General features: G+C 45.4%; 1 protein-coding gene across 1 annotated transcript in view; it reads right to left on the minus strand.

Annotated features, from left to right (window-relative positions):
* Positions 1-3,488, minus strand: part of LOC309552437 (tetraspanin-15-like) — a 231,451-nt gene extending 227,963 nt beyond the window's left edge. Inside the window, exon 1 of the mRNA XM_082253392.1 lies at positions 3,339-3,488. Coding sequence (XP_082109518.1) covers positions 3,339-3,425 — 87 coding nt within the window. The 5' untranslated portion in view covers positions 3,426-3,488. The remainder of the gene's footprint in view (positions 1-3,338) is intronic.
* Positions 3,489-14,479: the final 10,991 nt, after the last annotated feature.

The following is a 14,479-nucleotide window of genomic DNA, read 5'->3' on the forward strand; positions in this document are numbered from 1 at the left end:
GCTAGAAAAATACTTAGAACCCCCAAACATGATATATACTGAAAGCAGAGGCCCTGGAAAATAAAACGGTGGCTGTTGCAACTTTTTATGAGACGTAATATTTGCACAGCCCTTTATTAAACACACATTTTAAGGAACAATTACACCTTAATTACTTTTAGTGCATATAAACATAATATAATACCCATTTTTTTTTTCAAAAACAATAAAAGATGATGTTGCAGCAAATAAACAGTTGCCAAGTTAAAAATACCTATGAAATGGTGACCAATTACAAAAGCTAAAATTGTCAATAGGTGACGCTTTAAAAGCATTTACAGACTATCAGTTTAGGGTTAAAGTGGTTGTTAAGTCAGAAAGTTTTTTATCTTAATGCATTCTATGCATTAAGGTAAAAAAAAAACCTTCTGTGTGTAGCTGCCCCCTCAGCCCCCCTAATACTTACCTAAGCCCCATCTCTATCCAGCAATGTGCATGACTGCCTTGGTCGTCCGGGACTCTCCCTCATGAAAGGCTGAGACACAGCAGTGGCGCCATTGTCTCCTGCTGCTGTCAAAATCAGTTAGCCAATCAGAAGAAAGAAAGGGCGGGGCCAAACCATGGCTCCATGTCTGAATAGCCACACGGAGCTGTAGCTCAGCTCAGTTGCCCCCATAGAAATCTGCTATCTCTGGGGGCACTTGACAGGAGGGAGTGGCCAGGAGTACCAAAGAGGGACCCTAGAAAAGGAGGATCTCTGCTGCTCTGTGCAAAACCACTGCACAGAGCAGGTAGGTATGACGTTTATTATTTTTTAAGAAAAAAAAAAAAACGAGACTTTACAATCACTTTAAATGTGAGCTCTGGAGTTAGAATTGTGGCTCTCACTGCGACGTTTGCGATGATACTTCACATGGGTGGTGCAATCACCATTTATATATGTGACCTACTGTACATGCAAGTTTGGATTTGTGTATGAGCAGGGGAACAAGGGGTGATTTAAATTTTTTTTTTTAATTATTTAATTTATAATTTTTTTTACACTTTTGTTATTACGTTTCTCACCTTGTAAAACAATCCATTCAGTTTAAGGGCCATTTTACACGGATGCGCTTTTGATGCGTTCCCATTGACTTACAAGGGAAGGTGCCCCTTTTTGGTGCACCTGCATTTTGAACAGTTCTATAGGATTAAATGGGGAATACGTTTCATGTACTTTTGTCACCCTGTAGTGCAAACAAATAGTTCAGTGCTACCCATATAACCCAACATCAACAGAGCTCACAGGTGCCCTTATCCACAGTCGCCCATCTGAGTGTAATTATCCATGAAGATGATCCACACAACCGATATTGCTTTACAATCTTTCTTTTATTCAGGAAACCACAGTGTACAGTATGCAGAAATGGTCAGTTGATGCCAGGGTGGATAAAAATCAATGATTAAAAAAAAAAAAAAAAAAAACGGATTTTTTTAATTTAAATTGTATTTTTTATTTTTTTTTTTAATTTTTATCAATTTTTTTAATAAAATGCTTTTGGAGTAAAAATCTATCTAAAGATAGTTTTCTATTTAAGATACACAATTAATTGAGTTTATTCAGCATGAAACTGAGCTTAGTTATGTAGCATGAGGCTGTATATTCTGCAATATTTACATTTTTGGTAAATTCATTCAATGAATCCAAGCTCTGCATTGATGCATTCACACAATTTCACAGTAACCATGAGATAAAACAAAGTTCAGGAATATTCCTTTATCCCATTGTTTTGCAAATCTATGTACACTACAAACTGTATGATTGAATTGGTTCCTATATCGCTGTTCTACTAACCTGACAGATTATTATTCTAAATAGGAAACCTTCATTTTGTTTGCAAATAGTAAAGATTCTAACTACCAGCAAGAATAAGCCCTTACATTTAAAGAGCAACTGTCATTTCAGATCCATCATGGCAGCGCCTGTTGGCGGGCATCCACTCACCTGCTGCCGCCATGTCCCTCACCTTGTTGTGTCATGCTGCGTCACCAGCCCTCCTATTAAAGTGAATGGGACTGTCTCTCCCTCCTGATTGGCTGAGATGCAGCAGCAGGAGCCATTGGTTGCCGCTGCTGTCAATCACAATCTTATGGATGCAGAGCAGCGGATCGGAAGTGAGCACACACAAGTGCCCTGACAGCAAGTGGATTGCCATGGGGGCATTTGGCAAGGGGGAGGGACCTAGAGCGCTGGCGGGGGACCCGAGGAGGATCAGGTTACTCTGTGCACAGAGCAGGGAAGTATGACATGTTTGTTTTTTTTAATAAAACATTTTCCTTTACAATCACTTTAAGAGCCGGTTCACACTAGCGCGACTTGTCAGCCTGACAAGTCGCGCTCCCTCGCGGTCCATTGACCGCTACAGGACCCGTTCTTATAGGAGCGACACAAGTCGCTCCGACTTAGAAAAAGGGTCCTGTACTACTTCGGGGTGACCTCGGAGCGACTTGCATAGACTTCCATTATGTGAGGTCCATGCAAGTCGCTCCGAAGTCATGGTGCATGGTAATGCACAAGTCGCCCCCGAAGTAGTACAGAGTCGTGTCGCCCCAGTGTGAACCGACTCTAAACCTGCAGGGGATTTTTTCATTTTACTTTCACTTTAAGTGTCCAAAAAAATGGCCCTTCATTCAGTGCTATGCGCTGCAGCAGACAGTGTATAGAGGACACACACACTGTATATACATAGAGATCACACATACAATATATAGACATGGCGATCACACACACTGTATATACATAGAGATCACACATACAATATATAGACATGGCGATCACACACACTGTATGTATATACATAGAGATCACACACACTGTATATACATAGAGATCACACACACTGTATATACATAGAGATCACACACACTGTATATACATAGAGATCACACACACTGTATATACATAGAGATCACACATACAATATATATACATGGCGATCACACACACTGTATATACATAGAGATCACACACACTGTATGTATATACATAGAGATCACACGTACAATATATAGACATGGCGATCACACACACTGTATATATATATATATATATATATATATATATATATAGAGAGAGAGAGAGAGAGAGAGAGAGATCACCCACACTGTATATACATGGAGGAAGGTGACACACAGTGTATATAGATGGAGGAAGGACACAGTGTATATACATGGAGGAAGGTGACACACAGTGTATATACATAGAGGAAGGACACAGTGTATATAGATGGAGGAAGGTGTGCATTCATGCAGCTGCTGATCAGCACAGCCATGTGTAGGGGACCCCTTTGTGTCCCAGCCCCTCCCCCCTCATCACTCACCGAGAAGAGTGTGGAGTAGAAGGACAGGGAGAATTTGATGCAGTAGTAGGAGCGCAGGGTGGCCCTCCATGTGTCTCCTCCAGACATCTCTGCTCCGATCAGATGTCCGGGGCTCCCAGCTCCGCTCTCATTGTCAGCACTTCCGTATGGAGAGAGAATACAGGGAGGGGACACCGCCACTAACCCTTCACTGCCCGGATCCACCTGACTCCCACACACACACACCTCCCATACACACTGCACCCTGATATCACTGCCATCTGATTGATCCCCGATCACCCATCCTTGGCACCATCAGGGATTCATTACATTGTACATTCTTTATACACAATACAACTGTATACAGCACTCAGCTCCATTGTATAGCATGGCTTGGCCACTGGCCAGACACGGGGGAGGCGCCACCTAGCGGTAGGGATAGGGGAAGCAGTGTATGTGTGGTATGGATGATCACTGTCCTGGGGAGAATATACAAAGCTGGCAATACTGAGTCTTTCTACTAATGTTATCACCTTTGTGTCTCTGTCTGTGTTTGTATCTCTCAACATCCCCCTCCCTCTCTGTCTCCCCTCTCTCCACCCCCTCCCTCTCTCTCCCCTAGGGTTGCCACCTCATCCCTTTAAAACAGAACACATATTAATTACACAGGTTCTGTGGCTGATTAAGGTGGTAATTAAACTCACTTGGAGCCTTCTCTGCATTAAATTAGCCTCAGAACCTGTGTAATTAATTTGTGTTCTGTTTTAAAGGGATGAGGTGGCAACTCTACTCTCCCCTCCCCCTCCTCTCTCCCCCCTCTCCCTCCTCCCCTCTCTCTCCCCCTCCTGCTCTCTCCCCCCCCCCTCCCCCCTCTCTCTCCCCCCTCTCTCTCTCTCCACCCCTCTCTCTTACCCTCCTCCTCTCTCTCCCCCTCTCCCTCCTCTCTCTCCCTCTCTTCCCTCTCCCTTCTCCTCTCCCTCCTCTCTCTCCCTCCCCCTCTCTCTCTGTCCCCTCTCCCATTCCTCTCTCTCCCCTCTCTCTCCCTCCCCCATCTCTTTCCCCCCTCTCTCCCCCTCCCTTTCCCCCTCTCCCCCTTTCCTCTACCCCTCTCTCTCTTTCCTCCTGCTCTCCCCCCCTCTCTAACCCTCCTCTTCTCTCTTCCCCTCCCTCTCTTCCCCTCTCCCTTCTCCTTTCCCTTCTCTCCCTCCCCTCCCCCCTCTCTCTCTCCCTTCCCTAGCTCTCCCATTCCTCTCTCTCCCCTCCCTCTTTCAGCCCCTTGTATCCCCCTCTTTCCCCCCTTTCCCTCCCCTCCCTTTCCCCCTTCTCTCCCCTCTCTCTCCCCCTCCTCCTCTCTCTCTTGCCCTCTCCTTCTCTCTCCCCCTCTCCCTCCTCCTCTCTTCCTCTCCCTCCCCTCCCTCTCTATCCCCCTCCCTCTTTCTCCCCCCCCTCCCCTCCCTCCCCCTTCTCTCCCCCCTCCTGCTCTCTCCCCCTCTCTCCACCCCTCTCTCTCACCCTCCTCTTCTCTCTTCCCCTCTCCCTCCCCCTCTCTCCCCCTATCCCTCCTCCTCTCTCTCCCTCTCTTCCCCTCTCCTCCTCTCTTCCTCCTCTCTCCTCTCTCTCTCTCCCTTCCCTCTATTCCTCTCCCAATCCCCTCTCTCCCCTCCCTCTTTCACCCCCTCTCTCTCCCTCCCCCTCCCTCTTTCTCCCCCATCTCTTTCCCCCCTCTCCCTCTCTCTCCCCTCCCTTTCCCCCTCTCCCCCTTCTCTCCCTCTCCCCCCCCCACCTGCTCTCTCCCCCTCCCTCTCTCTCCCCTCTCTTCCCCTCTGTCTCCCTCTCTTCCCCTCTCCCTTCTCTCTTCCCCTCTCTCTCCCTCTCTTCCCCTCTCCCTCCTCCTCTCTCTCCCTGTCAGGAACAGGTGTGACCAGAAATGTGTGGACTGCTGCACAGAATATCAGGACAAGTACAGTGTAAAATAATATAATTTATTTAAAAATAAGTGAACAACATAAATGTAAATGCACCTCCAATAAACCAAACTGTGTAAAACAAACCAAATAGCATCACACAATGGACAACTGTCCAAACCAAGTGTATACAGAAAGCAGAGAGCGCAAAGCGTAGTCCTAACAGAACCAGGGTCATACACGGGAGATCAAGCAGAGGGAGCTGGGAGCAAGACAGGACAGGGAGAGGGGAACAGGAGACGGAGAGAGCAGGTGGGAAGGGATCAGGCTGCAGGGCAGGGGTCAGGTTCCAGGAACAGAATACAGGTAGCAGGATGCAGGACCACAGGTCAGGGGCACAAGGAGACAAACACCAAGGCAGTGAGGAAGAGCATAGACAGGGTTTAAATACACTTCCTGCAACCAGCATTAGGTGATGACTAATTACATGAGATGATCTGAGCTACTAAGGGACACACTCTGGTGGACATTGGATCTGCAGCCTAAAGATCTGGGAGCCACAGTGCCACCAACAGGTGAACCCTTTCCTATTACTCCCCCTCCCTCCCCCACCCCCCCTCTCCCTCCCTCTCCCTCCCTCTCTCCCCCTTTCCCTCACCCTCTCCATCTATCCCTCACCCTCTTCCTCTTCCTCCCCCCCTCTCTTGCTCTAGTTTTAACCCTTTTGCTGCCATTTGCATAAATAAATTGCTTTAAGTGGAACTTTACCCAAAACAACTTGATACAAAATAATATTCTTTAGCAAGGAACATACAGTACATTCCACATTAATAATTATGCCACCAAAATGAGTGTATGCTATAAATTGCTGGGAGCCGCCATTTTGCTGAAGCCCAGAACCCCTGAACAGCAGTAAATCATAAAATGTAACTTAACCCATCAATTTAATGGTTTCAGAAAACAGTTACATTCTTGAAATGCTGGGATTGCTAACTGTCACATTGGCTCCTGTCCTCAACCAAACTGTAAAAACATCAGATAGCTGGTGTCATAACTGATCACATGTGCAGCACCATGGCAGTTGCAGATCATACAGAAGCAGCTTCCTTGGCTGTAAAGAATAGAAGCCTATTTTTGTAAAGCCTTAAAGCTGTAGTAAAATGGATTTTTTAAATACAGACTTACCTGTAAAATCCATTTCTTGAAGTACATCACGAGACACAGAGCCATAAATCATAACATATGGGATATATAGCCACCTACAGGTGAAGGACACTGGCAACCAATCAGAAAGGAAGCCCCCCTATATAACTCCTCCCACACAGGAAGTACCTCAGTTTTGCAAGCAATAAAGACCCCATAGGAGAGGGGAGGAACCTCTGTGTCCTGTGATGTACTTTAAGAAATGGATTTTACAGGTAAGTCTGTATTAAAGAAATCAATTTTTCTTTTCGTACATCACGGGATACAGAGCTATAAATCATAACATATGGGACGTCCCAAAGCAATGCATCTGAGGGGAGGAGGACACCAAAAAACACTTGTATCCGACCACAAAAAGGATTACATGACTGCCTGCAGAACACTGCGGCAAATGCAGATTCCTCCTGGGTCCCAACATCCACTCGATAGAAACGAGTGAACGTATGCACCGACGACCAGGTCGTGGCCTTGCAAATCTGAGCCATAGAGGCTTGATGGCAATGTGCCCAAGAAGCATCTACTCCTCTTGTAGAATGTGCCTTTACAGGAAAAGGTGGAATCTTTCCTTCTAAACCATACACCTGGATAATAACCTGGCAAATCCAATGAGAAATCATAGACTTAGATGCTGCCAACCCCTTCCTGGGCCCTTCTGGCAGCACAAACAAGCTCTCGGTCTTACGAATCTGAGCTGATTTCTCTAAGTAAAAATTAAGTGCACGCATTACATCAAGAGAATGCAATAACCTTTCCTCCTCTGAGTGAGGATCTGGAAAAAAGGAAGGTAGTATAATGTCCTGATTCAAATGAAAGGCGGATACCACCTTGTGCAAAAAACCTGGCTGTGGATGTAGAATCACCCTATCTTGATGGAAAATCAAGAAAGAGCTGCTATTTCCAATCAAAAAGACCAGTTTTCTGGTCAAAAGAACCAAGGGAACCTGCCCCAGAGGTTCAAAAGGCTGTTTTTGTAACACTGCCAACACCAAATTTAAGTCCCAAGGACACAATGGTGGCTTCACAGGTGGTAGCAAACGTAACATTCCCCGGATGAATGTCTGAACCAATGAATGGGATGCAATCGGTTCTTGGAAGAATACCAATAAGGCTGAACTTGCCCTTTAATAGTGTTCAAGGCTAATTGCATATCCATCCCTGCTTGAAGGAAAATTAGAACTCTCCTTATTATATATTTGCGGGGATGCCATTTCCTGGCGTTTTTCAGCGTATGAACTGCAGGGCCAGATACACCCCGCTCCTTCAAGATTAGGGCTTCAATAGCCAAGCTGTCAAATTTAGAGACTGTACAGCAGGGTGGAATATCAGACCTTGAGAGATTAGATCCAGACGCAGTGGAAGAGCCCAAGGCCTCGTCACTGCCAACCTTCAGATTTGTGCATACCAAACCCCCCTCAGCCATACCGGGGCTACCAGAATTAATAGTCCCCCCCCCCCTCTAGCTGGATTCTGCGCAACAGACATGGTATCAGCTGCACCAGAGGAAAGGCATAAACCAGGGAATACTCCTCCCAAAGCATCCACTCTGACTGCAAGTGGATCCCTGGTCCTGGACATAAATCTCTTTAACTTATTGTTGAACCTGGATGCCAACAGATCTATGTCTGGGACCCCCCACCACAGGCAGATTGAATAAAAAATCTCGGGATGTAAGGACCATTCCCCCCCGGAAACATCTGGACGGCTCAAAAAATCTGTCTGCCAGTTCTCTATTCTAGGAATAAAAACTGCTGTCAGGCATGGCACAAATTTCTCTGCCCAGGATATGATGATATCCACCTCTTTCTGGGCTGACTGACTTTGTGCCTCCTTGATGGTTGATATAAGCCACGGCCGTGGCATTGTCGGATTGCACCCTGACAAGGTGACCCCAAAGTCTGGGCATCTAGTATTTCAAGCCTGACTGACTGCTCATATTTTCAGAATGTTGATGGGGAGACTTCTCTCTACCCAAGACCATTTCCTCTGGACAGTGGTTCCTCCAGAACCGCACCCCAGCCAGAGAGACTGGCATCTGAAGTCACCACTTTCCAGGTCCCTGGAAGAAAGGATTTCCCCTTCCGATATCTGTTCAATAACCACCAATTCAGGCTCTGTCGTACTCTTGGTACCAGAGACATGGGCCAGTCCAGAGACTGAACCCTTCGATCCATGTAGACAGATCGTTGTTCTGTAAGCGTCTGGCATGGAATTGAGCATAGGAAATTCCCTAGTAACATCATGCAAAGACTATAGAAGGATATGTCAGCCTTACTATGGACCAAACCAGATCCCTCAGGTCTGTGACCCTTCTTGTTGGCAAGAATATCTTTGTCTGTACTGTGTCCACAATAAGACCCAGATATTCCAGACGCTGGACCGTCTGTAATGCTGACTTTGCTAAGTTCAGAATCCAACCCAGAAGTTCTAGGAACTGTACTGTCTGGAGAACATTTCAGCTTTAAGCCGAAGCAGATCGTCCAGATATCCTATTACAAATATCCCTTGAGACCTTAGAACAGCCAATACTGGAGCTAGGATCTTTGTGAACACTCTTGAAGCTGTTGCTAACTCGAAGGGCAGGACCATAAACTGAAAGTGACGGTTTTCTACTGCAAAGCATAGAAACCTTTGCTGAGCCTGCAATATAGGCACGTGAAGATATGCATCCTTGATGTTCTTCCTTTTCACAGGTAGCATCGCACTCTTCCCCCCCAAGATCTTTTGGATATACTTATGCAGATCATCACCAAAAAGGCGTTCTCCCTGAAAAGGGAAACCAGCCAGTAACTTTTTCATGTTAATTAACATAAAATGCAAGATATTGTAGATCTGACAGATCTTCCACAGACTCTCCTTGAGAAGGAACTGTCTTGGACACCTGCTTCATACAGTCTTTTAACCACTTCCCGCCTGCCCTATAGGCGATTGACGGCGGGAAGGTGGTTGCATTATCCTGCTCGGACGTCATATGACGGCGGCAGGATAATGCGCTATGCGCAAAGCGGCGATCGGTGATGCAGCGTGTCACTCTGACACACCGTATCTCAGATCTTGGTAAAAAGCCTACTAATGTAGGCTCTTTACCATGTGACCAGCTGTGTTCAATCATAGCTGGTTACATAGTACACAGGAAGAGCTGTTGATCGGATTTCTTTAGTTCGTGCCTGACAGGCATGAGTAGAGGAGAGCCAGGGTGGGGGGGGGGGGGTCTGCACTGGTAATCAGAGCATTGATTACCAGTGCAGACCCTTGGGGGGGTGCCACTAAAACCACAAGGGATGCCCACCCATGGTCACCAGGGATTCCCACCCATGACCCCAGGGATGCCCACCATGGCCACCAGGGATGGCAATCAGTGCCCTCCCCATCAGTGCTGCCCACCAGTGCCCATCATTGCCATCTATCAGTGCCGCCCACCAGTGCCCATTAATGCCCATCAGTGCCCATTGATGCCACCTATCAGTGCCCATCAGTGCCGCCTATCAGTGCCCATCAATGCCGCCTATCAGTGCCCACCAATGCTGCATATCAGTGCTACCTATCAGTGCCACATATCAGTGCCCATCAGTGCTGCCTATCAGTGCCGCATATTAGTGCCACCCCATCAGTGCCACCCCATCAGTGTCTCCTCATCAGTGCCTCCTCATCAGTGCCTCTCAGTGCAGCCTCATCAGTACTCATCAGTGCAGGAAAAAATGTATCTATTTACAAAATTGTATAACCAGAGATGTATAGTAACTAAGTAGAACTACTTCACTACTGTACTTAAGTACTGAAAGGCGGTATCTGTACTTTCCTAGAGTATAATTTTTTTCTCCTACTTCCACTTTTACTTCACTACATTGTTTTGATGATTTCAATACTTCTACTCCAATATTTTTTTTTTGTGCTGCATAGTTACTCGTTACTATTATAAAAATTACCACTGCCAGAACAGTAGATGGCAGGTTTCATGAAGTTCAAAAAAATGTGTATAATGTCATGTGTAAATCAGCGCATTAGAAAATAAATGCTACTGTATGTATAAATAAAATGGTCTACATATCTGCTGTTAAGGGGAAAGAGAACCTCCCCCAACCAAGGAGAGTCACATGCGTACATAGACCTTTTTTCTGGTAAGAGGCTGATTTTGCTTTTTTCACTGGAAGTTGAGAGCACAGGTTTTGCAGTTTTGTTTCACTGGAAGAGTCTATTTGGATATTATTTTGCACTTACCTTCATCCGCCGGGTAAGGGGGAAATCCACAAGGTGGTGGGACTCGGAGTCTGCACCTATTATTTGGAATAGCACCTGTTTGATTCCTGCACCTTTGAAAATATATTCATCTTGTTTTGTCACATATATATGGTATTATGGCATTATGGCATTATATATATGGACTTTTTATTGACTTTGATTTCATACACTCTTCCTTTATTTCATTATTGGAATATATTGTTGTATATCACATTGGTTTATATATGATTTTGCGCACCAATAAGCTGTGGAGAAAAAAAACATGCAGGGAAGAGAAGGAGGGATGCTTTAAAGGGGAAAGGGAGGGACATACTTTATCTGTTTTTATTTGCAAAAAGTTACAGCCAAAGGAATTGTGATTGTCCTTTAGGTTAATCATTTGAAATAATAAAAAACAATATGATGTTCAAACTTTTGATTTCTTTCTTTAATAACTACATAACACAGTACCGGTACTTGTACTTTTACTTTCAGTACTTGAGTAGCAAATTTTTTTTAAAAGCTACTGGTACTTTTACTTTCAGTACTTGAGTAGCAAAACTTAAAAAAAAAAACTACTTGCAATACTTAAGTACAAAAAATGTTGAATACTTTAGTACTTCTACTCAAGTCACTTTTTGATAGAGCACTTCCACTTCCACTCAAGTCACTTTTTGATCGAGCACTTGTACTTTTACTCAAGTATGGGCTTTGAGTACTTTATACAAGTGTGTGTATAACATAAACAAAAAACTTTTTTTTTTTTCAAACTTTTTGGTCTTTTTTTATTTGTTTAGCAAAAAATAAAAAACCTTGCGGTGATCAAATACCACCAAAAGAAAGCTCTATTTGTGGGGAAAATGGCATAAATTTGGTTTAGATACAGTGTTGTGTGACCGCACAATTGTCATTCAAAATGCAACATCGCTAAAAGCTGAAAATTGGCCTGGGCAGGAAGAGGGTGGAAGTGCCCGGTATTGAAGTGGTTAAAAACTGACAAACTCCTATGGCTGCTACTGCTGGTTGTATCGCAGATCCTGCACCCGCAAAGTAGGCTTTCAATAAAGATAACAACTTCTTATCTGCTGGATCTTTAAAAACTGGGCATTAGCCACAGGGCAGGTTAAACGCTTGTTAACCGAAGAAATGGCAGCATCCACAGTGGGTATATACCATTTCTCAGTAAACTTTTTCCTCCATAGGATACAATAGTGATAACATTTTAGGAGGAACACAAATCCTATCCGGATGGTCCCAATTATTATACATTTCTTGCTCCACGACCAGATGTATGGGAAACATCAATGAGGAGGGCGCAATGAGCCTAGAGAGGAAAAGGAGACTTCAGCTGTCTCTAAGGGAGGAAATTTATGACCAGACCGGACCATTTCAGTAAGAGACTGAACCAACAATCTCTGGGTTTGAGAGGCTGACAGAGACTCCTCTGACCCTGACTCCCCAGAAGTGGAAACCTCAGCTTGACCTACTAGAGGGTCTTCATGAGTTAATTCTTCCACATCCTCCGCCCAAATACTGAACTGAATTCAGAGGGTGGCTTAGGTGAGGGCCGGGATCCATCACGTTTCTTCCCTCTTAGTAATGCTGCAATCATGTCAGCAATCATACCCTCAAGGCTGGCTAATGCCGATGCCAAATTGTCCTTAGTGACGTAGGTTGCGGCAGAAGCACCTGGGGTAGCTACTATGCCTGACAACCGTAATGGCTCAGATTTGCTAGTCGCCTCTGGCTGTTAAGGGGAAGTAGACACAGAGGAAGCAGGCTTGAACCTTCAAGGCCTGATGGTGGCATCACAGTGCCCCTTCCAACTGTACCCCCCCCCAGCCCTCTTTGGGGCAGACATTGCTTCATAGCAAGACAAACTTAAGGTTCTAACTTCAGTGTACCCAAGGCTTGTGCCAAGCTTATACTGTCTGTCTGTGCCAGTAAACATACACCCACAGTAACTCACGCAACCCAGCTGCTGCTGCTGTGTGTCCCCTTCAGCCTCAGCAGAGGCTAGCGCGTTGGAAACAGTTCCTTAACATCCACAGTCTTATGCACACATTGGTTTGATACCACTCAAGTGATCAGCACAGGGTGAAAACAGTGTGTCAGAAAAACAAGCACAGAATAAATACTTAACAAGATGTATTTTGCCTAGGCTTAACATCCATAGTATCATGCAGAGACTCACATGGCACTCTGTTATCTTTTTAAAGGGAACAGTGCATAGAATATTTACAATCTGCAATTATGGCAGCAATTTTTACCTTCAAGTTTTGCTGCATGTGTATATATTTTAAATGGGACTCACCAGTCCTGCTGCAGGATTCTGTTTTGAAACAAGAATCCAATCTTCACATATCACAGCAAGCTTAGTCTTGGAGACCTTCAAAGACTGGGTCCCCTTGTTTTAGAGGGGCCACGGCCTTGGACCTGTAGAGCATCCTGCACGGAGCGCCATTGGGGTTTGGTATTCCAAGGGTCCGGATCCCAGGGTCCAGCGCTTAAAAAGGACAGCATTACAGGCAAAACCTCATATCTGCTTCCCGAGGCTCAGGTACCATATTTTTAGTCCCTTGACTGTTTTAGATAGATCTGATAGCTAACCCCTTAGATTCAGAGATCTTTGATTGGGGTATATAGCATATCTTCTTTCTTCCTTTAAGAGAAATGTGGAGAGACTCTCCACAGTGACCATCACCTTTAGACACTGGCGAAAAAACTGAGGTACTTCCTGTCTGGGAGGGGTTATACAGGGGGGCATCCTTTCTGATTGGTTGCCAGTGTCCTTCACCTAAAGGTGGCTATATAACCCATATGTCATGATTGATGGCTCTGTGTCCCGTGATGTAACTAAACCCATCAATTTAATGGTTTCAGAAAACAGTTTCATTCTTGGAATGTTGGGATTGCTAACTGTCACATTGGCTTGTGTCCTCAACCAAACTGTCAAACCATCAAATAGCTGGTGTCATAACTGATCACATGTGCAGCACCATGGCAGTTGCAGATCGTACAGAAGCCACTTCCTTGGCTGTAAACAATAGGAGGGTTTCATTCTACTTTAAAGTGGTTGTAAAGCCTTAAAGAACTAGTAAACTGCAGTTGACGAAAAGAAAAAGAAAAACCCCTGCAAGGCAATATTCATAATGTGCTAGTATGCATCGCATACTAGCACATTATGAGTAACTTACCTCAAATTGAAACCTGAGAGGGCTGACATTTTCCGGTCTTCCTTCTGGGTTTGCAGCCTTTGGCTACATGAGTGGCGTTGTCACTCCCTTGCATGCGTGCCGGAGCTGCCGTTTACGGCACGGGCTCTGAAGGTTCGACACTGTATGCCAGAGCTGCAGAGCGCATGTTTAGGTGATGTCACCAGCGCAAGTTTAGGAGATATTCACAGAACCTACAGGTAAGCCTTATTATAGGCTTACCTGTAGGTACAAATGGTAGAACAGAGGTTTTTTCACCTTATTGCCTTCTAAAACCTTCTGGTCTGCAGCTCCTCCCAGACCCCCCCTCCCCTTTTTCTTACATGAGCCTGATCCAGTCCTGCGTTCTGCAGGAGCGCAGTGGCTCCAGCCGCTATCGTTCTCCTCATTGGAGTCCCGCTGTCTGTGTCAGTGGACGCAGCCTCAGGAGCGAGCCTGCACGGGTGCCCCCATGGAAAGCGGCTTTCCGTGGTGGCACCTGATGAAGAGGAGGGGTCTGCAGTGCCGGTAGGGGCCGCTAGAAGAAGAGGATCGGGGCTGCTCTGGACAAAACCATTGCACAGAGCAGGTAAGTATAGGCATGGGATGCTCAACCTCAGAAGTCTGGTCAGACCGAATACATAAT

This window comes from Pelophylax lessonae (assembly GCF_965119305.1).
Source record: "Pelophylax lessonae genome assembly, chromosome: 4".
Taxonomy (NCBI): domain Eukaryota; kingdom Metazoa; phylum Chordata; class Amphibia; order Anura; family Ranidae; genus Pelophylax; species Pelophylax lessonae.